At 38.5% G+C, this 27450-nt stretch overlaps 1 protein-coding gene across 3 annotated transcripts in view; it reads right to left on the reverse strand.

The window, feature by feature from the left end:
* Positions 1-21147, reverse strand: part of LOC143020165 (uncharacterized) — a 32071-nt gene extending 10924 nt beyond the window's left edge. For 2 of the 3 annotated variants that reach the window (XM_076176338.1, XM_076176331.1), the window contains exons 1-5: positions 21042-21147; positions 12044-12181; positions 4035-4216; positions 2057-2173; positions 1646-1832 (exon numbers count right to left, since the gene is read on the reverse strand). In XM_076176338.1, the coding sequence (XP_076032453.1) occupies positions 1646-1832; positions 2057-2173; positions 4035-4216; positions 12044-12181; positions 21042-21051 (634 nt within the window). In that variant the 5' untranslated portion in view covers positions 21052-21147. The remainder of the gene's footprint in view (positions 1-1645; positions 1833-2056; positions 2174-4034; positions 4217-12043; positions 12182-21041) is intronic. The other variant, XM_076176335.1, reaches the window with a different exon arrangement.
* Between the last annotated feature and the right edge of the window lie 6303 nt (positions 21148-27450).

Genomic DNA, 27450 nt, shown 5'->3' on the forward strand with positions numbered 1-27450 from the left:
GAAGAGTGTTTGTGGAGTGTAGTGGCCTAAAACCGTGTTGTGAGTCAGCAAGGGGAATATATGGTGTGACAAGTTTAAGTATTAGGCGTTCAATGACTTTAGAGGGGGTGCAGAGAAGTGTGATTGGGCGGTGCGATGTTGGGATTGTTGGGTCTTTGTTCGGTTTTGGAATGGTGATTATTTTACCATGCTTCCAGATGTCGGGTATAGTGTTGTGTGAATAGCTGTAGTTTGCAATGTTTGTGAGTGCGTGTATACCTTGTGGTCCAATGTGTTTTAGGTGGCTGTTGCTTATGTTATCAGGGCCACAGGCAGATGAGTGCTTGAGACTATGCATTATGAGTTTTGTCTGACTGTCTATGAAGGGTGTATAGTCTGAGTCTGTGGGAAAGTCTTTCTTACGTCGAATGGTGCGTCGGTCGTCAGGGTGAGATGTAAGATGGCTCGTCTGTGCAAAATGACGTATGAGTGCGTTTGCTTGTTGTCTGTTTGAGGGTAGATTATCTGTTGTTGTGATTATTGCTGCGTGAGAGCGTGTAGTGTTAGTGTTGGATAGTGTGATGCTGTTGAGTGTTTTGTACAATTTGCTGGTGTTTGTTTTGTGATCAAGTGTATTGATAAAGTTTTGCCAATTTTGTGTTTTTTGTTCATGTATTTTATTGGCAATCACAGTGTTTAGTGTTTGTATTTGGTCTGCTATGTTTTGAGGGATAGGTGTGGGGGTATCATGTTTAAGTGTGTCACGTTGTCTGATGAGGCCTTGGATTTCTGGTGTGAAGTTGGGGTTGTGTGATTTTCTGTTGCCTCTAGGGATGTATCTCTTGTCTGCGTTTTGTATGATTGTATTAAAAGCGTGCACAGCATTGTTTATGTTTGTGATTGGTGTACTGTTAAGTGTTTCAAAATGTTGTTCTGTCTCTTCATTAAAGGCTTCCCAGTTAGCTCTCTTGTAATTGGTGTAAGTGTGTCTGTGGCCAGCTGGGGTGCATCTTGTTTTGGTGGTGATGATGATTGGAAGGTGGTCAGAACCAAGGGCTCCGACCACTCTCCATGATGTTGTTGGGGTTAGGCAGGGGGAGCAAAAGGTGATATCAGGAGAGGAGGGAGTGTAGAGGGCTTGGTATGGGATATGTGTATGATTATGCGTGTTGTTCATGATAGTCAATGAGTCGAGTTGAGTCTGTATATCAAGCCCTCTGTCTGTGTCAGGGTGTAACTGTCAGGGTGTAACTGTTCCCTATTTTGACTACAATTTCTCTAATGGGTGGATTTTTATTTCTTATTTATTCATTTATCTATTTATTTATTTATCTTTTTTGCTTAGTTCCTATCCATTGATAAAAGTCACTAAAATGTTCACAATTCTTTTCACCCTTCACATTTATATTCAATGCAACAGTATGGCTTTAGGACAGGTAGGTGTTGCATGGACCAGATTTTTGTGATAAGGCAGATATGTGTGAAAGCTTTGGGAAAAGGTAAGGATGTTTTTTGTGCTTTTTATGGATTTGTGATGAAAAAGCTCTGAGTGAAATACTGTCCATTTAAACTTCAGACCATCACACTTTCAAACATGTAGAGGATATGCACTATGCCAAAAAATTCTACATCAGAACACATTGAAATGTTTTCCTAGTAATCGTACCATTTCTGTCATCCCTTGCTGGCATGGACTCTCTTGGACCTGCTCGCCAGTCATGTACACCACCGCTACGATCTGACCTCTCTTCATCACGCATTCCTCCGCCTCCCATGCTACCACCTCTTCGGCCGCCTCTATCACCACTCTCTGCTTCAGCAATGTCAACACGGATATTGCGGTTCCGCATGAGCTGAAATTTAATTGATTATCTTATGAAGGTTATGCAAAACTCCTAAACTTGCCCTAAAAGACAATTTAGAATCATTATAATGAATCAGTGCAAAGTTTATAGTATAAAGCACAAGTAAAACCTATACCATAGCAAGAAAGAGTAACATAATTTGTCAAATACATCAATTTTTGTGCAAAAAAACAAAAAGGTACTGAAGTGCTCCTATTTCAACAAAAACTCACGTCTTCATGTTTGGAGAGAGCATCCACCAGTTCCTGCCTTGTTTCGAATTCAACATAGCCAAATCCTTTGAAGCGTCCATTTTCTCCTCCTTCACGAGGCAACCTAATTGACTTAACCTGAAATTCAAAAATATCTTAAGAGACGGCCTATCACCTAATGAAGTATTTCTCTCTTTTGACCTCCCAACTTGTACCATTACACATCCAAAATCCTCTAAGACATGACACCCATCGCACATCAGAAACATTAAGAACGGAGTACCACAGGGCTCAGTTCTATCCCCCACATTATTTAATCTATACATGCATGACTTACCCACACCAGACACCTCAGAAATACAAATCTCTTCCTATGCAGATGACATAACAATCACATGCACACATCGTAACACAGACAAAGCTGCAGAAATAATCCAGCCTTACCTTGACACACTCAACACATGGTTCATCACAAACAGACTCAAAATAGCTCCAACCAAATCTACAGCAACACTTCTCACCAACTGGACAAAAAAACACAAATACATACCTCACCTCTACATCAACAACACTCTTAATACCACACACAAACACACCGAAAATTCTTGGTGTAACATACGATACATCCATGTCTTTCAAACACCTCACAAACATAAAAAACAAATGCACACCTAGACTTAACGCACTTAAGTCAATCACTGGAACAACATTTGGACAAAACAAAGAAACTAATATAACAATATACAAACAATGCATACGCTCAGTGATGAATTATACGAGTCCTGCATGGGCTCCTAATCTCAGTGAGACACACCACAACACCCTTCAAATCATACAAAACAAAGCCCTAAAAACAATTACAGGCTGCACAAATACAACACCTACAGACCATTTACACCATGAAACAAAAGTCCTCAAAGTCAAGGACCACCTCGACATGAGAGGCACACAAACATTTGCTGCAGCCACCACAAACACATCACACCCGCTACACTACATAGCAGAACACCCACACACACCAAGAAACATTAAAAACAACACCCAAAGACCTTTATCACGCACAGATACTCTCTTCTCTTCCTCCACAACCACCAAATACCAGCCTCCGGAAACATATTCATAATCATATCACTCACCGCTCCATTAACACACTGAAAGACAACACACTGCTGCATGCCAGACCCCCTGATATCCACCCTTCTGAATCCTCTCTCCCACGAAAGGACAGAGTCCACTTGGCCAGACTGCGATGCGGTCACCACCCAGCACTTCTAAGCTACCAGAAGAGGCTGGACGACCGTGTTGTGAACAGCTGCCCAGGATGTAACACTTCACCCCATACCATACAACACATAATGGAAGACTGCATTATACACAATCATGCACGCAAACAACACAACATACACTCTATAAAGGATTTGTGGGAAAACCCAGTCTCGGCTGTGGCCTTCCTTGGGGAGACGGGACTGCTCGGACAGACAGTCTAGGGAACGACAACAACAACAACAACCCAGGTGCCTTACCTGCTCTCATCATTTTAATAACTACTTTCACCTATCTTTTCTTATTCCTCCTCCATTTTCCTCATTCATCACTGTCCTCACTGCAACTACCTTTCCCTCCCTATCCTCCTTCATATCTAGCATCTCCCTAAAATATTTTGCCCATCTTCCTCTTACTACTGTCGCTTCCATTATCTTTCCATCAGCACATTTTACCTTTTTTTCTCTACTTGATTCGCCTCCTCTTCCTCTCATAATTTCCCTGCAAAACATCTTTTTATTACTTTAGGATCCTATTACAATTATGTAAACACACCCTGAAATTGATACTTCTGAATGGTCAACCCATACTTACATTTAAGCCCCCAAAAAATCTTTCAATAACACAGTCATCTACTTCAATTGGCAGATTGGCTATGTAGGCTACATAGGACCCAATTAAAATTAAATAAACACACTCTGAAGTTGATACTTCTGAATAGTCAACCCATACTTACATTTAAGCCTGAAAAAAATCTTTCAATATCACAGTCATCTACTTCAAATGGTAGATTGGCTATGTAGGCTGTAAATGGGGGTTCAGTAGGAATTCTGGACGGATCCACATCGGGGCCCCGAGCTGTCCGTGGAGCAGTTGGGAGAAGAATCCTCTCTGCATTGTGGTATCGATCTGGATCTGCTATATATAAACAAAACAAGTGTCTAAGTAAACTGTGGGAGCAAGTCATCAGTTGGTCCTCCTCCAGGACAGAAACTATGGAGGATGATCTGGTTCCATTCCAGTATCATGCAAACACATTTTTCACTTTATTTGAAATATCTATCTTTTTAATGGAATGGTCATGTTAGGTCAACTTGGGAGCTATTGGACAACACATGTTTTTTTTTTTTTTTTTTTAATAGTGTTTGCAAAGACACTTTTCACTTTATTTGAAAGATCTATCTTTTTAATGGAATGGTCATGTTGGGTTAAGCTAGGAGCTATTGGACAACATAAGTTTCTTTTTTAAATGTCAGTGTTTGCATGATTCTAGAATTTTACCTAAGATTTAGGCCCAATACAGACTGAACAAGTCTTGTGCAGTCAACACTGCTGAAACTAGACAATTCAATGAGTCTGCCACACACACCTCGTGCTTTCATGACTAAAGACTAATTACAATTAAAATATAATACTAACTATTTCATAAGGACATACTGTAAGGCCTCCCTTATATATTGGTTGAGGGGTGAGCAAAATAAGAAACCATACACCCACCCTACACTGTCCAAATAGTTACTGCCCCTCCCATCTTCACACCTCAGAGAAGAAGGGTCATCCCAGTCCTTTGCTACACTGCTTAGGCCTAAAGTGATGCAGCACTTCCACTACAGAGTTTAATAGCTGGAGCTGGTTTACCTCCAACACTTCCATTATATGACAGCCCTGGCTACATCCAATTAAAAAATTTATGTGGCAGACAAAAAACATTCCCATTTTTTGCTTAACAAACATTCCCCTCTTGCTCAAAGCCCTTTTCACCCCATCCAACGATACTGTATGGGGCAGAGACTTGGAATTTAAGAGAGACATAGAAGTTTGAATGTATTCGAGATGAAACGTCTGATAAGTATTGTTGGGGTTCCAGAGTTAGATTGAGTGAGAAACAAGGAGGTGAGAAGAGTACCGTATAAATCCAAAAAATTCACCCCTTAAAATTGGGGGTCATCTTATACTACCATTATAAAAATCAGACCTTGAATCCTACGCGAGATGACTTGGTAGGGTAGCCTGACGATAACCACCGATACACCGGAAATGATTCACATTATGATAAGAGCTGGTAATAAAGGTAATTAAACCATATTTACCTTATATATTATTGGCATATCTTTATAGTAAATGGCAATTGTTAATAAATTCGAGGAATAATTCTATATTAATGAAATTATGGTACTTTTAACTACTCTGAAAAAATGTAAACATCGAGCACTGGTTGCGTTCAGAGCAACCTTTTTCTTTCGCTAACTTTTCAGTAATTTTTAAGACTGAAAATAACAATTTTGGATTACAGTACATAAAAGGTTTATCAATAAAAAATATTACAGCAGTTGCATTTAAAATATAGAAAATTTAAAAATTATAAAACTTAATTTCCAATCATCGTCAATATTACACATCTAACGTATTTCTAAAACCCTTATTTTCAATAAAATTACATTACATTACATTTAAAGCTTAAAACATTATAAAACTTTATTTCTTTATTTATTTAGAGGTAGTCGTCGACTTACGACCGAGTTCGGTTCCGACAGACAGGTTGTAAGTCAATCTGGACGCAAGTTGATCTTTATATATATACAGTATATATTACCCTTTAAATATTTTTTTTACTGTATATATATATTGTATATTATAGTTAGCATATTGAAATAATCTTAGCATCTTTGAACTATGTTGTACAGTATTTTTTAACCTTTTTGTAGTTTTATCTGATTTTCTTTGGGAAACGTAGCCTAGGCCTAAGCATACTGAATAAAATCCTATCATCTTTAACCTATGATATTTAATACTGTATTTTTTAACTTTAATATTATTTTACCATCAGACTTTCTTTAGGAAACGTATGCATACTGAATAAAATCTTATTATCTTTGAGCTACGTTGTTTAATATTCATTAACTTTTTTTTTTATAAATTTCGTTAGGAAACATAGCCAAGGCCTATGCATACTGAATAAAGTCCTGTCATCTTTAACCTACCAATGCTTTTTGTTACATACATACATATACCAAGGCTTCTTCCCCCTTCCAAGGGAGGTAGCCAAAAAGGGGAAGGCATAAAAACACTCCCACCCATTTCATCCCTAAATACACTCCACACCCCTCCCACCCTTCCTCTCATCTGAGCACCTCCTGGATGACGGGTCATCCCTGCACCCTGCCCACCGCCCTGGGTCAGAAGCAGTGTCGCAAGACACACTACATCCACAGCAAGGCCGCTTCATTTAATCGGCGACCCCCCCTCTCCGTCCCCCTTTGCATATAAGGCGAGGACGGGGAGAAATCCCTTCGGGCTGCGTCAAAATTTACTCACACATACTACCCCACCCACCTCACCCCCCCGCCCATTCCTCCTCATGCAGTCACAACATCATCCATATACAACCATTCTCCACTCACCTCTGTCTTCCGTCCTCTCCCTTCCTTCCTCAACAGACATTCCCCTCTTCCCCAAAGCCCCCTTCATCCCATCCATCCACCTCATCCTAGGACGTCCCCTCATGTTCACTCCCTCCACATCTGCCTTCCATACCTCTTTTACTAGTCTTTCTTCACTCATTCTTTCCATGTGTCCAAACCATCCTAATATTCTTTCATCAACCCTATCTCCCAAATCCTTTTTCACCCCTGTTCTCCTCCTCACCTCCTCATTTCTCACTCTATCCAGCCTAGTAACCCCCACCATACTTCTCAGACACCTCATCTCAAACACATTCAAACTCCTTCTCTCTTCTTCCCTTATGTTCCACGTTTCTGCCCCATACAGTGCTGTTGGCACAATCACTCCTTCATACAGTCTCCTCTTCGCATCCATTCCCAAATGTCTATTCCTCATTACACTCTTTAAACCACCAAGGCATTTACTCGCTTCTCTCAATCTACATTCTACCTCCACCTTCACTCCACCTTTTCCTGCTACACTTGCACCCAAGTATCTAAAACTATCCACTTCCTCCAGTCGCTCTCCCTTAATGTTCACTTCCAGTCTACTGCCACTTTCACCCCTTGTACATCTCATCACCTTACTTTTACCCACATTTATCTTTAGCTTTCTTCTATCACATACTCTCCCAAACTCTGCCACCAGCTTCCTCAATCCCTCCTCTGACCCTGCCACAAGCGCAGTGTCGTCCGCAAACAACAGCTGGCTCACCTCCCACTTTTCTCCATTTTCTTTAACCATCTCCAATCCCTGACTCACTACCCTAGCATTCACCTCTCGCACCACCCCATCCATGTATAAGTTGAACAGCCAGGGCGACATAACGCATCCTTGACGAAGTCCCACCTTTACTTCAAACCACTCACTCTCTCCATTTCTAATCCTAACACATGCTCTACTACTCTCATAAAAACTCTTGACAGCTCCCAAAAGCTTTCCTCCTATCCCATAAATCTGCATAACCTCCCATAGTGCCTTTCTGTCTACCCTATCATAAGCCTTTTCCAGATCCATAAAAGCCCAAAAAACATCCTTCCCCTTTCCTATAGCTTTCTCACATATCTGTCTTACCACAAAGATCTGATCTACACAACCTCTACCCGTCCTAAATCCACACTCTTCCTCACCAATTACTCCTTCTGTTCATCTCCTAATCCTCTCAATTAAGATCCTCCCATAAGCCTTCCCTACTACACTCAACAGGCTAATCCCTCTGAAATTACTACATTCACACTTGTCCCCTTTTCCCTTGTAAAGAGGAACTATACAGGCACTTCTCCAGTCCTCCGGTACTCTACCCTCTCTCCAGCAAACATTAAATAACCTCACCAACCAGTCCACCATCACTGAACCTCCCTTTTTCAGACATTATGCATGGCATCCATCCAGACCAGGTGCCTTACCTGCTTTCATCATCTTTACAACTGCCTTCACCTCATCCTTCCTTATTTCTCCTCCATTCTCCTCACTCATCACTCTCATTTTCTTCGCATTTCCCACTGCAGCTATCTTTCCTTCCCTATCCTCCTTCACATTCAGCAACTCCCTAAAATATTCTGCCCATCTTCCCCTCACTGCCATCTCTTCCATTATCATCTCTCCATCTGTACCTTTTACCTTTTCTTCCCTACTTGATTCGCCTCCTCTTCCTCTCTTTATTTCTTTCCAAAACATCTTTTTTATTACTTTCAAAATTTTCTGTCATACTCCTACCCCATTTCACATCTGCTCTCCTCTTTGCCTCCTTTACCTTTTGCTTTACTTCTCTTTTCTTTTCTTTGTACGTCTCATATGACTCCCCTGTCCTCTTCTGTAACCAATCTGTGAATGCTCGCTTCTTCTCTTCTACAACCTTTTTTGTTTCCTCATCCCACCATTCACTACCCTTTCTTCTATTTCCCCCTGTCCTTCTTGTTCCACACACCATCCTTGCACACTTTAAGACTCCCTCCTTGAACCATCCCCATTCCTCCTCCACACCCATCTCTGCTCTATCCTTTACTCCCTCCCACTCCTCCTTCAGCTTCTTTTCGTACTCCTTCTCCTTTTCCTTTTCATTCAAGGAGTTCACTCCAAGAACCTCCCTACCTTTTGTCCCTTTCCTCCTTCTCCATCTATCCTCCACTCTCAGCTTACCTTCCACCAAAAAATGATCTGATATTCCCCCACCCTCTCCCCTTAGCACATGTACATCCTTAACTCTTCCTATCATAATCCTATTTACCACTACATAATCCATTAGCGCTCTATCTACCACCCTTCCCTCCACCACCCTCTCCCATGTGTACTTATGCTTGACTTTCTTCCGAAACACTGTATTTGCTATCATCAACTCTCTTTCTAGACACATTTCCACCATCAACTCTCCACTACGATTCTTTCCTGGAACTCCACACTTCCCAACCACTCCATCGATTGGACCATTTCCCACCCTAGCATTAAGGTCTCCCAGTACTATTACATTGACATTTCTTCCTAAACCCTCTATGCACTCATTTAAATCTATCCAAAAGGCCTCCCTTTCTTCCATGCTCTTCTCACTGCCAGGCCCATATGCACTTACAAAGACCCACATCTCCTTTCCCAGTTTCACCTTCATCCACATTATCCTTGGTTACATTAAAATCATTGTAAGGCAAAATTAGGAATTTTTTCTATTTAAAAACACATTCATTTCGTTTACGTACTGTACCGAAAATATTGTTATCGACAACAGACTTGGCATAAATAAAGTTTATTGTTACATTCGCAAAACATAAAAATACAAAATGCTGAACCGAACATATTGTTATCGATAACAGACTAGGCATAAGAAAATTTTACTGTTACATTTTATTAATTGCAAAACATGTAAAAATAAAAAATGCAAGGCAAAATTAAGAATTTTTTTATTTCAAAACACATTCTTTTCACTTACGCACTGTGCCGAACATATTGTTATCGACGACAAACTAGCCTAGGCATAAAAAAAAAAAAGTTTTATTGTTACATTTTGTTAATTGCAAAACATATAGAAATACAAAATGCAATGCAAAATTAGGAAACATTTTACTTCAAAGAAAAAAATTGAAAGAATATTTAGCTGGCTGGGATGCTGACGGTGTCGGCAGCCTGCCAAAACTATCGTACTCGCGTCTCGCGGCGTGCGGAGTAATTGTTCTGCGCTGCCAGGCATAATATTGCAGTTCTATTACTCTATAAAATGTTAAATATTATTGCACTATCTCGTGGTCGTAAAGTCGATCAGTCGTAAGTCACGTAGGTCGTAAGTCGACAACTACCTGTATATAAAACCCTTCAAACTCGTCACAATCATCACTCTCCGTTTCGAAAAGTTGTTCGAACATATCACAAGATTCCTCAAATATGCCATCATCGTAGGGATCCCAGTCCGGTTCCGGTGAGTCGACTTCGGCTTCGTCATCACTTTCATACAATAAATCATCTTCAGTGCCATCCATGGCATTAGAGATTCCACATTTTTAAAAAGATTTTACGATACTTTCGACCTTAACACTTTCCCAAGCTTTAATAACAAACTCGCAGAGAACATCAAGTGATGCACTACGCAAATCATTTTTGTTAGTTGACGTGTGTTCTCAGAAAATCATGATACATGATTTGCTTTGTTATTTCATTTATTTTGAATTTATAAGGATACAGTAAGTAATTTATCTGGTATAAGGATACAGTTAAGTAATGAGAAAGAAAAGAGAAAAAGCGGAAAAAACAGCTGATAAACGTAAACAAAACAATTCTTTTTGTACGGTAGGTTTGATACACTGATGCTTTTGTAATTTAGCAGTCGTCTTATACTACCGATATGAGATCAATTCATAAAAATTTGCTCTAATTTTGTACCTCGTCTTATACAAAGGTTGTCTTATAAACGGAAATATACGGTAGATGGAAATGGAGATGGCAGATAGGGCTGATGAAAGAGTATTAGGATGGTTTGGACATATGGAAAGAATGAGTGAAGGAAAATTAGTAAAAGAGTGTGCAGAAAGCAGAGGTGGATGGAGTGAGCTTGAGGGGATAAGATGTATGGATGATATAGTAAACTCTCGATATATCGGATATAACGGACAAAAAATCTGATTGGACAAACCCTCACTATAACGGATGAAAATCTGTTATAGCAAGGGATCCTCAGTTATAACAGATCTTCAAATATAATGACAGACCTGTCCCCATATCGTGGGTTTACTGTAATTTCTAATCCTACTAATTTCTAATACAGACGCTCCTCTACTTACGTTCATTCGTTTTACGTTTTTTCGATTTTACGTTTGAACTGACTGTAAAAAAAAAAAGAAAAAAAAAAATTTGAGTGAATTTTTTAGTTTAGCACGCTCTCCGTAGTTCAAACGATACTTACGCATGATGCTGCGTCCATTGTTTACATGGCACAAACGACAGACTGAAAGTACCTTGCCTCCTCCTCCTCCACCATCTCAATTTATGTTGCTTGAATTTAATTTATTTGAAATTAATGTTACAGTAAACTCGCGCTTATCCGAACGCGTTTTAACCGAATAATCGCATTAACCGAACATTTTCTCAATACGGTAGCCATCGCTTCAACCGAACGTATTTGGATCTCAACCGAACATTCGAACACCCCGCCGCCTCTTCCGCCACCCGCAAGCTTCACCAAGTGCTCACACGGTGGCAGCACACTCCATGTTTACACCTGATCGGCTGTTTATACTCTATAGAATATGTTTATGAACTATTAAAAGCATTTCCATGCGTATGTTAAGCTTACAGGTACGAATATTGCAGCTGACATTACCGCATAAAACTCTACGGGAATGAAACAAAGTCGGATTAACCGAACATTTCTGTTAATCGGACATTTCTAATCCCCCTTGGAGTTCGGATAAGTGAAAGTTTACTGAATTTTACAATGTTATGTGTATAATTAATGATTTAGGGGTGTTTTATAAGATACGGTAATAGAATTTATGGATGTATAGTACAGTATGAACGGTCATACATTACTAGAACGTTCAGTAACAACTTACGTTCATTTTCAACTTACGTTCGGCCGTTCGGAACGTAACTAAAACGTAAGTTGAGGAGCGTCTGTACTGGACAAACTTCAGGATATAATGGATCTGTCCGGTATTTCTATCGGATATAACGACAGACCTGTCCCCATATCGCAAGTTATATCGAGGGTTTACTGTATATATATATATATATATATATAAATATACACATAAAATAATAATAAATAAATAAAATGAATGTCTCCCAACTGGAAGAAATATCAATACCCGACAAATAACTCACCTTCATATTCTTCTGATTCATCTGCCCAGCTGCTTACTTTAGGAACTACAATGGAAGCTCCACATGGACTAGACGTGTCCCCAAGGAACTCCTTAAGAGGAACTGCCTTTCCCTTGGTCTTTTTCCCTTTCTTCCCGCCTGCAGATAAAATGAATATAATGTATTACATCTTCAGGTAAAAGCAGCAATTATAAATAAAGGTCTTACTTAATGCATGTTGCTCACTTAGAAGATTTTGATCTGGCTAGCACCAGAGTTCTTTCCTGCTTTAAGAAATAGCCCTACACTTTCTTGGATGTAACACGTTTAAGAACTACCCTACCCAATATCTTCATTAGCTCTCTCAAACAAATTGTCCACATGGAAACAAGTTGAGGCAGAACACTGAGTACTTTCTTGGAGACAGGAGGTGAGACAATAGTCCAGATGATAAAGAAAGAGAAAGGTCATAGGGTAACTACAGATGAGCATCTGACCTTTAAAGAACACACCCAAGAAAAGGTAAACAAGGTCAATAGGATTATAGGGATGGTGAGGTCATTTGTGCATTTAGATGTGCCAATTTTTTAGAACTATATTCACTGCCATCATTCATCCCCACTTAGAATATACACAAACAGTCTGGTCACTGTACAGGAAGAACATCTGATTAGTTGAGAATGTACAACAAAGGGCCTCTAAAGGGTACCAGGACTGGAAAATTTATGTTACAAGGAATGGTTAAGATAAAGCTTCTGGCAATGATATACTGCAGGTTACAGGTCAATACGACTGAAGTGTACAAGATTCTGAGGGAGAGGTACGACCCCAAAGTGTACATCACATTCCAGAGAAAATCCAACTCAAGGAAACAATCTGAAGTTATTCAACCAAAAGTGTAGAACAAATTTCCAACAAAATGTATTTCATTTGAGGGTTGTAAATGTATGGAATAGTCTCCCCATTCAAGTGGTACAGAGTATAAAATCTTTTGAATGTAGGCTTGATAATTATTGGAAAAAACAGGCATTTACGTATAATTCTGAGGAACCCCGGGTACTGTCAGGCATGTCCGATCACTCTCAGCCAGATCTAGAAGACAGTGAATTGGAGATCTGGACATAAAGGTATAATTTGACCTGCATCCAGTAACTACATAAGGTTAATTTTTTGTGCAATTAGGGGTGGCAGAAGGTCAGAAGAAGACAGTGAGATTCTGCAGGATGATCTAAAACTGTTCACATGGTTGGTGAAATGGCAAATGGACTTCAATATCTCAAAGTGCAGTGTGTTAAACATAGGTTTACACAACCCAGAAAACAGGTATAGCTTTAATAACACTTTTTTTAAGAGAGAAAACCGAGTGTGAGACAGACTTGGGAGTTCTAGCAAGTCCTGACCTTAAATGCAGGAAACAGTGCATTAGTACCAGGAATAGACCTAATAGAGCATTAGGTTTCATTGCCAAGACCGTTACAAATAAAAGTGCTGAGGATCAAACTTTATCTAGCATTACTTAGCCCCATCCTTGACTATACAGTACACTTTTGGTCCCATCCTACAGAATGGATATAAATTCACTAGAATCAACTGATGAAAATTACCAAAATGATACATGGGCTCAGAAATTTACCTTATGAGGACAGGCTTAGGCATCTTAATTTACACTCTCTAGAAAGATGTAGTGCTGGGTTGCTTAATAGAGGTGTTCAACTGGATCAAAGTAACTCCAAACAAGGGTATTGCATTAACCTTTTCAATACGAGTCAAATTCTCGTGAGCAGCATCGGATGTTTAATGTATGGTGCATCACACTACTCACGTTATAGAATATAAACTCACTGCTATATTACTTGTTTTCTTTCACTCAGAGTAATAATAAACACAAAAAACATGATAAAGCTAGTTCACATAATTCTGGGGTCACTTGGCTACAACTACAAAATACAGTACTACCTCTCATTAACGGACATTAATCAGCTGTGTTTGCGGTGTTTTCCCTGTGTTTTTGGTGCTGTTGTTTAGTGCTGTGCAATCACTATGCCACCCAAAAACCACTCCAAATCAACAGACACCGTTACCCCCATTTTAGTCTGTTAATGAGAGGTAGTACTGTATATTCAAAACTCCGACGCTGGCATCCAATACCCACTCACACCTCATGACACCTACGCAGGCATCATTGTCTCACAAGAGGTTTACCACTTCAGTGCAATGATGCCTACGTAGGCATCATGAGGCACGGTGGGGACACGAGGATGCTGGCATTGGTGTCTTGATTATATATTTTTTGTAGATGTATGCAAGTTACCCCCCAGATTCAGTGAACTGGTTTGATCACATTTCGTGTTTGTTATTACTCAGTAAAAGAGAACAAGTAATACAGCAGTGACTTTATATTTTATAATTCGAATAGTGTGATGAATCGTACATATGGCAGCCAATGCTGCGCATTAGAATTTGACTCATACTGAAGTGGTTAAGACCTCAGGGCAGGACTTGCAATAGTGGATTTAAATTGGACAAATTTAAATTTAAGAAATACATAGGCAAGAAATGGTGTACTAATAGTGGTCAACAAATGGAATAGACTTAGTTACTATGTAGTGAGCACTGAAACTATCAGTTGTTTTAAGAAACAGATAACTTTGTGGATGGGGACGACAAGTGGTAATGGACATAGAACTATTCGGTGTAAGCCTTATGGTCTCTTGCAGTCTCATTCATTTAGAGTCACTTTCCATTCATTTCTATCTTTTGCACATTTTCCATTCCTTGTTCAACACACATTCCTCATGCTCCTAATGCCCCATTCATTCTATCAATCTATCCACAACTTGTCCTTCCCCTCCAGTTCATTCCATCCACTGTCTTCCACATCATTTTGACTAGCCTTACTTTATTCATTCTGTTCTGGTCCCCTCAACCTGTATGTTGTCTGTGCAACTTAGTGTAGAATAACAGTCTAATGAGGACCACAATGGAAATAGGCTCACAGGCTTTTTTGTGTTATCCTCGGCAATTGTAAGTGTAATTTTGAACATTTTTCTTTACCTGTATTTGATGTATTTTATTTATTGTCAAACATACATACATACATATACCAAGGCTTTTTCCCCCTTCCAAGGGAGGTAGCCAAAAAGGGAAAGGCATAAAAACACTCCCACCCATTTCATCCCTAAATACCCTCCCCCCCTCCTCTCATCTGAGCACCTCCTGGATGACGGGTCATCCCTGCACCCTGCCCACCGCCCTGGGTCAGAAGCAGTGTCGCAAGACACAGCACATCCACAGCAAGGCCGCTTCATTTAATCGGCGACCCCCCCTCTCCGTCCCCCTTTGCACATAAGGCGAGGACGGGGAGAAATCCCTTCAGGCTGCGTCAAAATTTACTCACCCATTCCTCCTCATGCAGTCACATCATCATCCATATACAACCATTCTCCACTCACCTCTGTCTTCCGTCCTCTCCCTTCCTTCCTCAACAGACATTCCCCTCTTCCCCAAAGCCCCCTTCACCCCATCCATCCACCTCATCCTAGGACGTCCCCTCATGTTCACTTCCTCCACATCTGCCTTCCATACCTCTTTTACTAGTCTTTCTTCACTCATTCTTTCCATGTGTCCAAACCATCCTAATATTCTTTCATCAACCCTATCTCCCAGCTCCTTTTTACCCCTGTTCTCCTCCTCACCTCCTCATTTCTCACTCTATCCAGCCTAGTAACCCCCACCATACTTCTCAGACACCTCATCTCAAACACATTCAAACTCCTTCTCTCTTCTTCTCTTATGTTCCACGTTTCTGCCCCATACAGTGCTGTTGGCACAATCACTCCTTCATACAGTCTCCTCTTCACATCCATTCCCAAATGTCTATTCCTCATTACACTCTTTAAACCACCAAGGCATTTACTCGCTTCTCTCAATCTACATTCTACCTCCACCTTCATTCCACCTTTTCCTGCTACACTTGCACCCAAGTATCTAAAACTATCCACTTCCTCCAGTCGCTCTCCCTTAATGTTCACTTCCAGTCTACTGCCACTTTCACCCCTTGTACATCTCATCACCTTACTTTTACCCACATTTATCTTTAGCTTTCTTCTATCACATACTCTCCCAAACTCTGCCACCAGCTTCCTCAATCCCTCCTCTGACCCTGCCACAAGCGCAGTGTCGTCCGCAAACAACAGCTGGCTCACCTCCCACTTTTCTCCATTTTCTTTAACCATCTCCAATCCCTGACTCACTACCCTAGCATTCACCTCTCGCACCACTCCATCCATGTATAAGTTGAACAGCCAGGGCGACATAACGCATCCTTGACGAAGTCCCACCTTTACTTCAAACCACTCATTTTCTCCATTTCCAATCCTAACACATGCTCTACTACTCACATAAAAACTCTTGACAGCTCCCAAAAGCTTTCCTCCTATCCCATAAATCTGCATAACCTCCCACAGTGCCTTTCTGTCTACCCTATCATAAGCTTTTTCCAGATCCATAAAAGCCCAAAAAACATCCTTCCCCTTTCCTATAGCTTTCTCACATATCTGTCTTACCACAAAGATCTGATCTACACAACCTCTACCCGTCCTAAATCCACACTGTTCCTCACCAATTACTCCTGTTCCTCTCCTAATCCTCTCAATTAAGATCCTCCCATAAGCCTTCCCTACTACACTCAACAGGCTAATCCCTCTGAAATTACTACATTCACACTTGTCCCCTTTTCCCTTGTAAAGAGGAACTATACAGGCACTACTCCAGTCCTCCGGTACTCTACCCTCTCTCCAGCAAACATTAAATAACCTCACCAACCAGTCCACCATCACTGAACCTCCCTTTTTCAGACATTCTGCATGACATCCATCCAGACCAGGTGCCTTACCTGCTTTCATCATCTTTACAACTGCCTTCACCTCATCCTTCCTTATTTCTCCTCCATTCTCCTCACTCATCACTCTCATTTTCTTTGCATTTCCCACTGCAGCTATCTTTCCTTCCCTATCTTCCTTCACATTCAGCAACTCCCTAAAATATTCTGCCCATCTTCCCCTCACTGCCATCTCTTCCATTATCATCTCTCCATCTGTACCTTTTACCTTTTCTTCCCTACTTGATTCGCCTCCTCTTCCTCTCTTAATTTCTTTCCAAAACATCTTTTTATTACTTTCAAAATTTTCTGTCATACTCCTACCCCATTTCACATCTGCTCTCCTCTTTGCCTCCTTTACCTTTTGCTTTACTTCTCTTTTCTTTTCTTTGTACGTCTCATATGACTCCCCTGTCCTCTTTTGTAACCAATCTGTGAAAGCTCGCTTCTTCTCTTCTACAACCTTCTTTGTTTCCTCATCCCACCATTATTGTCAAATAAACTTATTATTATTATCACTAAAATGCACAAACCATCACAACACTCTTTGACATACCCTGTCATCTTTCTATTTCCATTCTCTGTCTCACTTTCACTTTTCTCCCTCTACCCATTCTAGTTACATTCACAATACTTCTGAAACACTTCATCTCATCAATGTTTAAGCTCATCCTTCCTGACTCCTTCAAATTCCACATCTCTGCTCCACACAGTGCCATGGGCAAAATCACTCCCTTATATAATTTGTAGGAAATTTTCTATTCAAAAAAAGTAAACATAGAAAATGAAAAGGAAAAATTCACAAATTGTGGAAGAAAAAAGATGAAAGGAAGTGAATATAGAAAACTGAGTATAGAACATATAAACAAAGTGAACAAAACAAAAATGAAGCACATTATAGACATTTGAGAAAGTAAACAAGATATTGCATCTAAAGGCATGCTGCTACAATGGCAAAACACCTCGGACCAGAACCTTCTTTGCGGTTATCCTGGATACCAAGTTTTCCTAACACTTTTCATCCCCTCCCCACAAAGGAATTTACTTGATTCCTTTACTCTATAATTCACCTCCATACATTGCCACATGTGAATCTGGGTACTTAAAGCTGACTTTTTCTTCCACCCTTTCACCTTTTAAATACATCACCAACCAACCACTATCACTCCTTGTACATCTCATCACCTTGCCTTTTCCTACATCTGCTTTCAACTTTCTCCTCTCACACCCCTGCCTGAACTCCACCAACTGCTTCAGTTCCCTGACTCAGCAATAAAACTATTATCCTGAAATACATTTTTTTTTTATCTATCAGGAACATACTCAGCCACTTGAAGCTGTACTCTCTTCAAAGAAGGAGGGAGAGATACATTGTCATATATGTGTTTAAAACCATAGAGAAAAAGGGTACCAAATGTCAGACTACAAGAAAGCACCCACCCAAGAAGAGGAAGATTGTTATGTGAAGACCTCCCAGGGCACAACACAGGTGTGAACACTACAATTCTTTCACATACCATTGAACTTGCAATTCTAAGTCTTCCTTGAGATTCGAGACCACACAGGCACCTCCCTGGAAAGCTTCAAAAGAAGACTTGACAAGTGGCTGAGCACAACACGAGATGAACCGCCAACACCAGGGTACTCAAACTCCCATCACAACACCCTCCCATAGATCACACAGAGACCAGGACATCAAGACCCTGGAACCAAAGGAGGCCTACCTCACCTGTTCCAATAACAGGCAAAATTCTCCTAAGTACCATTCTTAATCTCCAATGCACAGCACAGCTTGGTTAACTGTACCAATGATCCACCATCTTTTCAGATTTTTTTCTTCCTTTCAGTAAAAGGTATATCAGTGCTACTGATTCCAAACTATGTAATAGGGTATGGACAAAATATTTTGGCTGAATATATATAGTCCGCCTTGAATAAAGTACTGGTACTTTAAAAAATTACTAGCAGTATATTAATATAAAGCTTCTAAGGTATTTTTTTTTAGAAGTGCACACCTATGCAATGTAGCATTAGAATATAAATCATTTATTTTGTAAATTACAACACATCACCATGATGTTAATTTTTCTTGGCAGAAATCAAAAACAAAAAAACCATGCTAAAAGCAAATATACAACCAAAGGAAGCTGTGAGCATTGCATCAAGATGCCATGTTGTCATCTGCACAGTCCAGTCAATGTCAGTCAAGTGATGGCTTTCACGTCGTGCACCGGGTGTTCTCCAACTCCAGATGACATTAATAAGCATTGTTACAAAGACAATAAGGCTTTCTTCAAGCTATGCAACAACTCTATTCCTTGCAGTCTGATCAAGTACTTTCTGACCATCAGCATCCGTAACAACCCGGATAATCTTTAGAATTACAGGTACTGCATTGCTAAATGCAGCTTAGGTTAGGATAGACAAATTTATCCTTTCATTTCTTTGACCTCGGCATCTAGCAAAACAAACATGATGCATCATTCACCCGCTACAACTTTGTTTGTTAGTAAATCTGTTTTAGCAACTTTTTTGTTATCAATTTCCAAGAAAAACACATATTACGTTGATGTATTATGATTTACAAAATTATTCGTTTTCTATTGCTATATCACAGATGTTCACTTCTAAAAATGTACCTTTTCTAGTTTCTAACCAACACTAAAATGAGAAAAAAATAAAATACAAGTATAAAAATCTACATTATTTTCACTAATCAGTGATATATTCCTACGAGGAAACAATTCATAACAACCAAAACATGTTTCATTCTGATTTTGAAAGTAAAATATAATTTATGCATCTTACTAGTGAATATATGGTACTGAAGACATCAATTAAGCAGAAAGTATTTGAATTTCAATAAAAAATCTTACAATTTTTATATAACCAATCAAGAGATGAGAATGAACTTCAGAGAACCTTGGTACGCGGTCATAGTAAAGTCCAACAAGAGCCGACAGGCTAGAAAATGCCAAAATCTGACTGGATTGCTCATTTTCAATTCTTTGTGTTAGATTTTATTCCTGTATGAAGATTTAGAACACTTGAGTGAACAGATCATGTAATATGTTCAAGTTTGGTTTGCCAACGACACATTGGACTTGTCGGCCACCGTGGTATGGTTCAATAAATCTTATGGATATCCAATGACCATTATTACAGGTGAGTAAAGGCAAACTAATATTTTATCCCAATTCTTTCTTCCAGGAAACCCAAATCCCTCATTAAACTGGCCACGGTTACCAATTCAGCCCATACTGCTGCATAGAAAGCGAGTGCTGGACAATAATGGTTCTGTGTCTTGTAATATTTATATTCAAGACAAGTGCTGTCTATAACCAAGCCAATCCTGTTATTAGTAATGTTTTTGTGTAAGGCAGTGACCTAAATGTAGTTATACAAATTCTTGCTTGCCTGGCTTACGAGTAATTTCTCTGCCTGGTTGAATTTTGTGTGTGTCTGGTTAATTGTAGAATCTAAATGTTTAATTTTTTTTGTGATATGTGTTGCATGTATTTTTCTCTCGATGTGATATGGGGAACTGTGAGTAGAATCACAGAATGTTGATGTTTAGAAAAATACTGCTGGACTTCTGGAGTTGTGCAGTTGAGTTTGGTTTGCTTTGTTGTAATCTTTCATTACAGGATGGGTGGATAGATGTGGTAATCACTTAGGGAATAATGTTTGTTTCCCCTTTACACATGAAGTAACGCCGGTAATGGTATATAAATTACGCCCACTCTCTGGTCTAGTTCACAAGACCCACATATTTAGAAAGGCAACAAGATATTGAGTTGCCTCGTACGACCTTTGACTAGTTTGCAAAAGAGCACTCCCTAGACCTTCAGGTTTAATATTTCTAAGAAACAAATAGGTAATACCTGCAATTTCAATATGGAATGCCTAGCCAGTATAATAGATTTATGATAGCAATGTGTGCGTAAAAGGAAACATTTCCCGCCGAGGAGTGTTCAAAATCTTACCTCGACAATAACAGAATTCATAGCCTTCAACAGTATATTAATTTGCGATAGAACTATTCTCATTCTTACCAAGAACACCTTATTACATTATCAAAACTCAAATTCAAGGCAAATGTCACAAATTCTTTTACCACATGGGCACACTGGCACTTACCAGTCGACATGTTGGGAAACACTGTAAGTAATGAAACTGCTGAATAAAATAAAAATCGCTAAATATAGGTAATTTATCTTTACGTTAATTTTGTATCGAATTTTCCTTTCTAACCATTCATATTTAATTTAAATATATTCTATCATTAACCTTGTTTATTTATTTTTGTTTGCATTAGGAAATATATCTAAATCCAGAGTAAATATGATATCCCATCGCATACGTGACTTTCTAAAAGCGCAGCGGAAAATTCAACAGAATGTTTTTGGTTAAATACAGTTTCGACAGGAAACTGTTTGCCATTTAACTTGTATTGTCATTTAAGGTTATGTTCATTTTTCCTATATGAATGAATTCGGAATGAGTGTGTGAATGTGCGATGGTTTGGTCTGTGTGCACATTTTTTTTTAACCTGTTTGAGCCTACCTACTTCAGGTGTTCAGGATTTATTCATCTTCTAAGCATTCTATATTTTTTCAATTATTGTAATTAAAAAAATCAATTATGAAACCTTCGAAAGTTTTTTAGAGCTTCACGAGATGCATGTGTGGTTATGTGCACGATTAGGTGTGAAAAATGGGAATTTCACCAGGACGAGCTTAGTCGCGGACAAAGCCGTCACCTTAGCTCAATGTGGTCAGACAACCAGGAAAAGTGACACCGGTCGCTTTTGTGATCGCCTCTTGGTCCACTGAGCTGAATTCGTAGCTCCACGCTCCATTTCTTTTTATGACTCCTTTAGGACTACGTCGCTAAAATAAATGCATCTTTCAACGTATATCACTTCCACGGCGACTTTATTAACTCTTGCCTCGTCACTCCTGCAAATTTCTCTAGCAAATACGCTTAAGGATAGAGGCAGATACTATAAGCTCCATCTGTTTACCTATTTCATAAGAATTTTTACAGAAATATTTTGTGTTTAATTTAGTTAAGCTCTGAGCACTAGGACAGTGGTTAGCAACCTGGTGCTCTTTCAGGCCACTTGCGTGGCTCCAGAATCTTCTTACATAATAGTTATTCCATGAAAACTAAGACGTCATATATTGTAAATTTCTAAAGCACTCTAGGCAAAATTACACACACACACACTCTATCTCACTCGGTGGCGAGGTTGATAGAGTACTGGACTGCGAAGTACGGGGGTGCTCGCAGTACCTGGTTCGAATCCTGCCCAGGGCCGAAATTATTTCGGTATCGCTGCGCTTCGGGTCGTTACTCGTGGGCGGGGAATTGTGTGTGTGTGTGTGTGTGAAAGGTCATAGCATTACCCATAGATCGGTCACACGAGCTCTGAGCTCTCCTTCGGGAGAGAAATAGCTGTCGATCACGAGTCCAACACGTGATCCAAAGACCAAGGTGAATACACACACACACACACACACACGCACACACACATTTCAAATTTCCGTAGGCAGTCTTAAGAATACTAAATTTAAAATTGTGCACATTTGAATTCTATGAGCACATTGCATATGAAATATATATTACACCTATAGAGCATGGAACACGGCAGACAATAACGGATAAATTAATGATGAATACAGCCAAACTACTGGAAGAATAATTGAAAAAAAAAATCGATGAGAGGCTTCATTTGTGGAGGAAAAATAAAAATTCATTGAATACAGCGCTCACTATCTCACTCTCACAAAGTAGGAAGTGAGAAACCAATGTAAGGGCAAGCCCTCTCAGTTGCGGCAAGCAGTTTTTTTTTGTGTGTATATATATGTATATATATATATACATATATATATACATATATATATATATATATATATATATATATATATACATATATATATACATGTATATATATATACACATATATATATAAATATATATATATATGAATATAAATATATATATATATATGTATGTATATATTTTGCTGGTAACCCCTAAGGAAATATGAAGAAAACAGTAATTCCCAAGCGCTTTCGTGTAATTCACATCTTCAGGGGAATACAGAAAAAGTTGTGTTACAAAGAGGTTTAAAAATAACAAGATTATACACTAGGAAAGGAACAGGCATAGTACGAGATGTCACAAAATTAAACACTAGGAAAGGAACTGGCATAGTACAAGATGACACGAAATATTACACTAGGAAAGGAACTGGTAAAGCACAAAAAGTCACATATGAAATAAGAAAAAGTCTTGGTACACAAAGTCATCAATGAAAAAGAAATCTAGAGAACAGCACAATTCACCAAATTAATTTTGGTCACATACAACCTGATTACAAATCTTGTTAATGACAAATTTATCTAATTTATAAATGCCATTACTGATATTAAGAGTAGAACCTTCAGAATTTTTTTATAATACTACTTTCTATTATGTTTCTATTGACAAATGAATTACAAGAAATAATAATGGAAGCATTAGTCCAATTAATACAATGATTGAAGTCTTTCATGTGAACAAATAGAGCATTGGATTCTTGTGCTGTTTTAACACTATATTTATGTTGTTTAATTCTAGTTGATAGTTCTTTGCCCGTTTGTCCAATGTAATACTTTTCACAATCTCTGCAAGGGATTTTGTATATGCAGCCATCAGAATCAGCGGGAGAATTCTTAATTATTAATTTCTTAAAAGTACATGGGTTATTAAAAGCTACTTTAACATTCCATGTTTTAAGTAGATGAGGAACTTGAGAAAGATTGTTACTGTAAGGTAATACTAAAAGGTTCTTAATGTCAAAAAGGGGAGGGGGTTGATTCCTATGAAAAGTTTTTTTTTTCGCCAAAGAGAGAGCGTTATCTAAAAATGTTCTAGGGTACTTTAATCCTAAACCTAGGTTAACAATAGACTCAAATTCTTCATCAATGAATTCCGGGCTGCATATCCACTCTATGTGGAAAAATGTTTTTCTTCAGATCTCTTCGGTAGCTATGTTTTTTTTTTTTGTTTTTTTTTTTATGTCCTCTTGTGCTTCTCTTGTCCCAGTTTAACAAGTCCTCTCTATCGAGTATTTCTGTGCCCTTCATGATTCTGTAGATGGTCAGTAGGTCACCTCTCTCTCTTCTTTGCTCCAGAGTCGTTAACTCCAGTTTAGCCAATCTCTCCTCATATGACAAGTTTGCAAGTGCAGGTGCCATTTTTTGTGGCTGCTCTCTGGATTCTTTCTATTTTCTTTATATTCTTTTTGGTACTGGGTGACCACAATGTCGCCGCATATTCTAGTCTAGGCCTTATCAGTGTGACCAATATCTTTTTTAATAATTTCTTCGTCCAAATATGTAAATGCCACTTTTATTTATCTTAGCAAATTGTAGGATCCCTCAACAATTTTGTTTATCTGTTTATCATAGGACAAGTCGTTTGAGATAGTTCACCCAAATCTTTTTTTCGGAACTCTCCTTCTTTACCTCTTTGGTTCCAATTCTATATTGTCCTGATATTCTATTTTTGCTTTTTCCAAACTCCATAATGCTACACTTGTTAATATTGAAGTCCACTTCCCATATCTGACTCCAGTTCCATACCTTATTCAGGTCTTCCTGCAGTGATTCGCAATCCTTTTCAGTTTTTACTTTCCTTAACAGTTTGGCGTCGTCTGCAAAGAAACTCATGTAACTTTTCTCATCATCATTCATGTCACTCACATGAATAGCAAACATTATTGGAGCCAATACAGATCCCTGCGGTACTCCACTGATCACCTCTTTCCAATCTGAATATTTTTCTCTGAGCACTACTCTAATCTTTCTACCAGTCAGGAGGTCCTCCATCCATTTTAGTAGGTTCCCTTATATCCTTCCTATATATTCCATTTTTTTTAATATATATATATATATATATATATATATATATATATTTGTGATACTTTGTCAAAAGCTTTTTGTAAGTCCAGGAAGGCACAGTCAGCCCATCCATTCCTTTCTTGCACTATGTCTATTAATCTTGAATAGAAACATATTAAGTTTGTGGTACATGATCTTCCTTGTCTGAACCCAAATTGTCTTTGGTTTATTATATTGTTGTCCTCCAGGTGTTTTACCCATCTATTCTTGATTTTCTCACAAACTTTGGCTATAGTGCTTGTTAGTGAGACTGGCCTGTAGTTAGTTGGTTCTTCCTTGTTTCCTCCTTTATATATTGGTACAATGTTAGCATTTTTCCAGTCTTTTGGTATTTTTCCTTCTTTAAGTGAGCAACTTATTATATTATGTATTTTGTCCGTTAGTTCTTCTTTGCATTCTTTTAGAATCCAATTTGCAATTCCATCCGGGTCATGTGATTTCTTGACGTCAAGGTTTGATAGATGTTCCATTATTTCTTTTTGTGTTATTGTTAGCTCGCTCATGGGGGGAGATCGCCTTTCAATTCCCTCGTCCCAATATTGTGCTTTCTCTCTAGTGAAGACAGATTTGAAGTAATTATTCATGATTTCGGCCAATTCTAATTCTTATGTGTATTATATATTCCCTTGGCGTATTTTCACCATTTCCTGTTTGTTTTTAAGTTTACCATTCACGTAAAGATAGAACAGCTTGGGTTGCTCTTTGCATTTATCTATAATATCCTTTTCATGGTTCCTTTTTTCCTCACTTCTCACTTCTCACATATCTATAGTTTATATAAACTGCCATTTTCCAGATTTTTTTTTTTATCTTTTCTCCATCTTTCCCAAGCTCTGTCCCTTCTATCTTTTGCCTCACTGCATCTTTTGTTAAACCAGCATTTAATGTACACTCTCTCTAGCTTCTGTCTTGGTACGTGCCTATTCACCCCTTCATTGTAATCATCCATCAATATATCCCATTTCTTTTTTCTTTTTGTCTCTTCCATGTAAAAAAAATTCCCAGTTTGCATTCTGGAAATTCTTTAGTTTTGCAATGTCCATTTTGTTGTACATTAATCTTCCTCTCTTATGCTTTTTATTTCTCTCCATGTATATTTCTTCCTTTAGTTCAGTCTCAATGAGTATATGGTCACTCTTTCCAACTGGTGTCTTGTATTGGACTTTATCCACAATTTCAGGTTCTGTTGTAAATATTAAATCTAGTTTCGATGGCTCCTCGTTATTTCTGTATCTGGTGTTTTCACTGACCCACTGAGTCATTGTATATTCCATGGTCATGTCCAGTAGTACATTACCCCACAAGTCTTCTCCTCCTCTCACTGTCATGTTCTCCCAACAAATTTCTTTGCAATTGAAGTCCCCCATAATTACCAGATTACCCCCGCCCATTAGTATCTCATTTAATGATTGCCTTGTATCTTCTAGCATTTTCGTATGCTCGTTCTCTTTCCAAGCGTTCGTTTTTGGGGGCACATAAGTCACCACAAACTTTCTGCTTTTCATGTTCTTGTCTTCGACTTTTATCATGATCAGTTCTACATTACCTTTGCCCTCCGCAATTTTTGTCACATTCAAGTTTTTCTTGGCCAAGAACATGATTCCTCCTCCCTGTTTCTTGTCTCTGTTTTTAATCCAGTAATTGTATAGTCCATGTCCAACATCGATGGATGGTATTTCACCCCTTAGTTTAGTCTCCACAATTCCCATTATGTCTGGTTTTTCTTCTAGCAGGTAATCATTAAGTTCATTCAGTCCTGAAATTAATCCATCGATGTTGGCATGTGCCACTTTCAATTTTTTTCTTTCTCAATTTTTTTTTCTGTCTTTGGTTCGCCCATTCTGATGTACCATTTCCTCAGTCTCATGTCGATTACTCTCCAATAGAATTCCTTGCTTTCGGTCTCCGTTCTCTTCGCGTTTTTTTCCTTTGCTTCATCTCTTAGTGTCTTCTCTTTTTCTAATTCCTCAATACTCATTTCTCTTTTTATCCATATCTTATTGTACTTTTCACTCCTTGCCAAGTTACCTACTTTTTCAAATATGTCTTCTACTACCATTTGTGATCTTAGTTTTATCTTTAGGGGTTGATTTCTATCCTTAGAATAGTGACCAATCCTTTATCGTCTACGTCTTTCCCTGTGTGTGTGTAATAATAATAATAATAATAATTAATAATAATAATAATAATAATAATAATAATAATAATAATAATAATAATAATAATAATAATAATAATAATAATAATAATAATAATAATAATAGTAGTAGTAATAATAATAATAATAATAATAATAATAATAATAATGATAATAATAATAATAATAATAATAATAATAATAATAATAATAATAATAATAATAATAATAATAAAAGGTTTATTTTGATTGCAGTAGTACACTGACAATAATACATTACAAAAGCTGATTAAAAATATAAAACTTAGAGTATATACACGGTACAAGTTTACATGGAGTTCATTATGTGCACAATGGATGGGATGGCACTGTTTTTGTAGCGGTCAGTCCTTGGCGCTTTGATTGGTACGAGCCTATTTCTGTGTCTAGTGGCGTGGCGAGTTGGTGGAGCATCGGGAGG

The sequence above is a fragment of the Oratosquilla oratoria genome, chromosome 3 (assembly GCF_046742065.1).
Source record: "Oratosquilla oratoria isolate Oo_2021 chromosome 3, ASM4674206v1, whole genome shotgun sequence".
NCBI classification, from domain to species: domain Eukaryota; kingdom Metazoa; phylum Arthropoda; class Malacostraca; order Stomatopoda; family Squillidae; genus Oratosquilla; species Oratosquilla oratoria.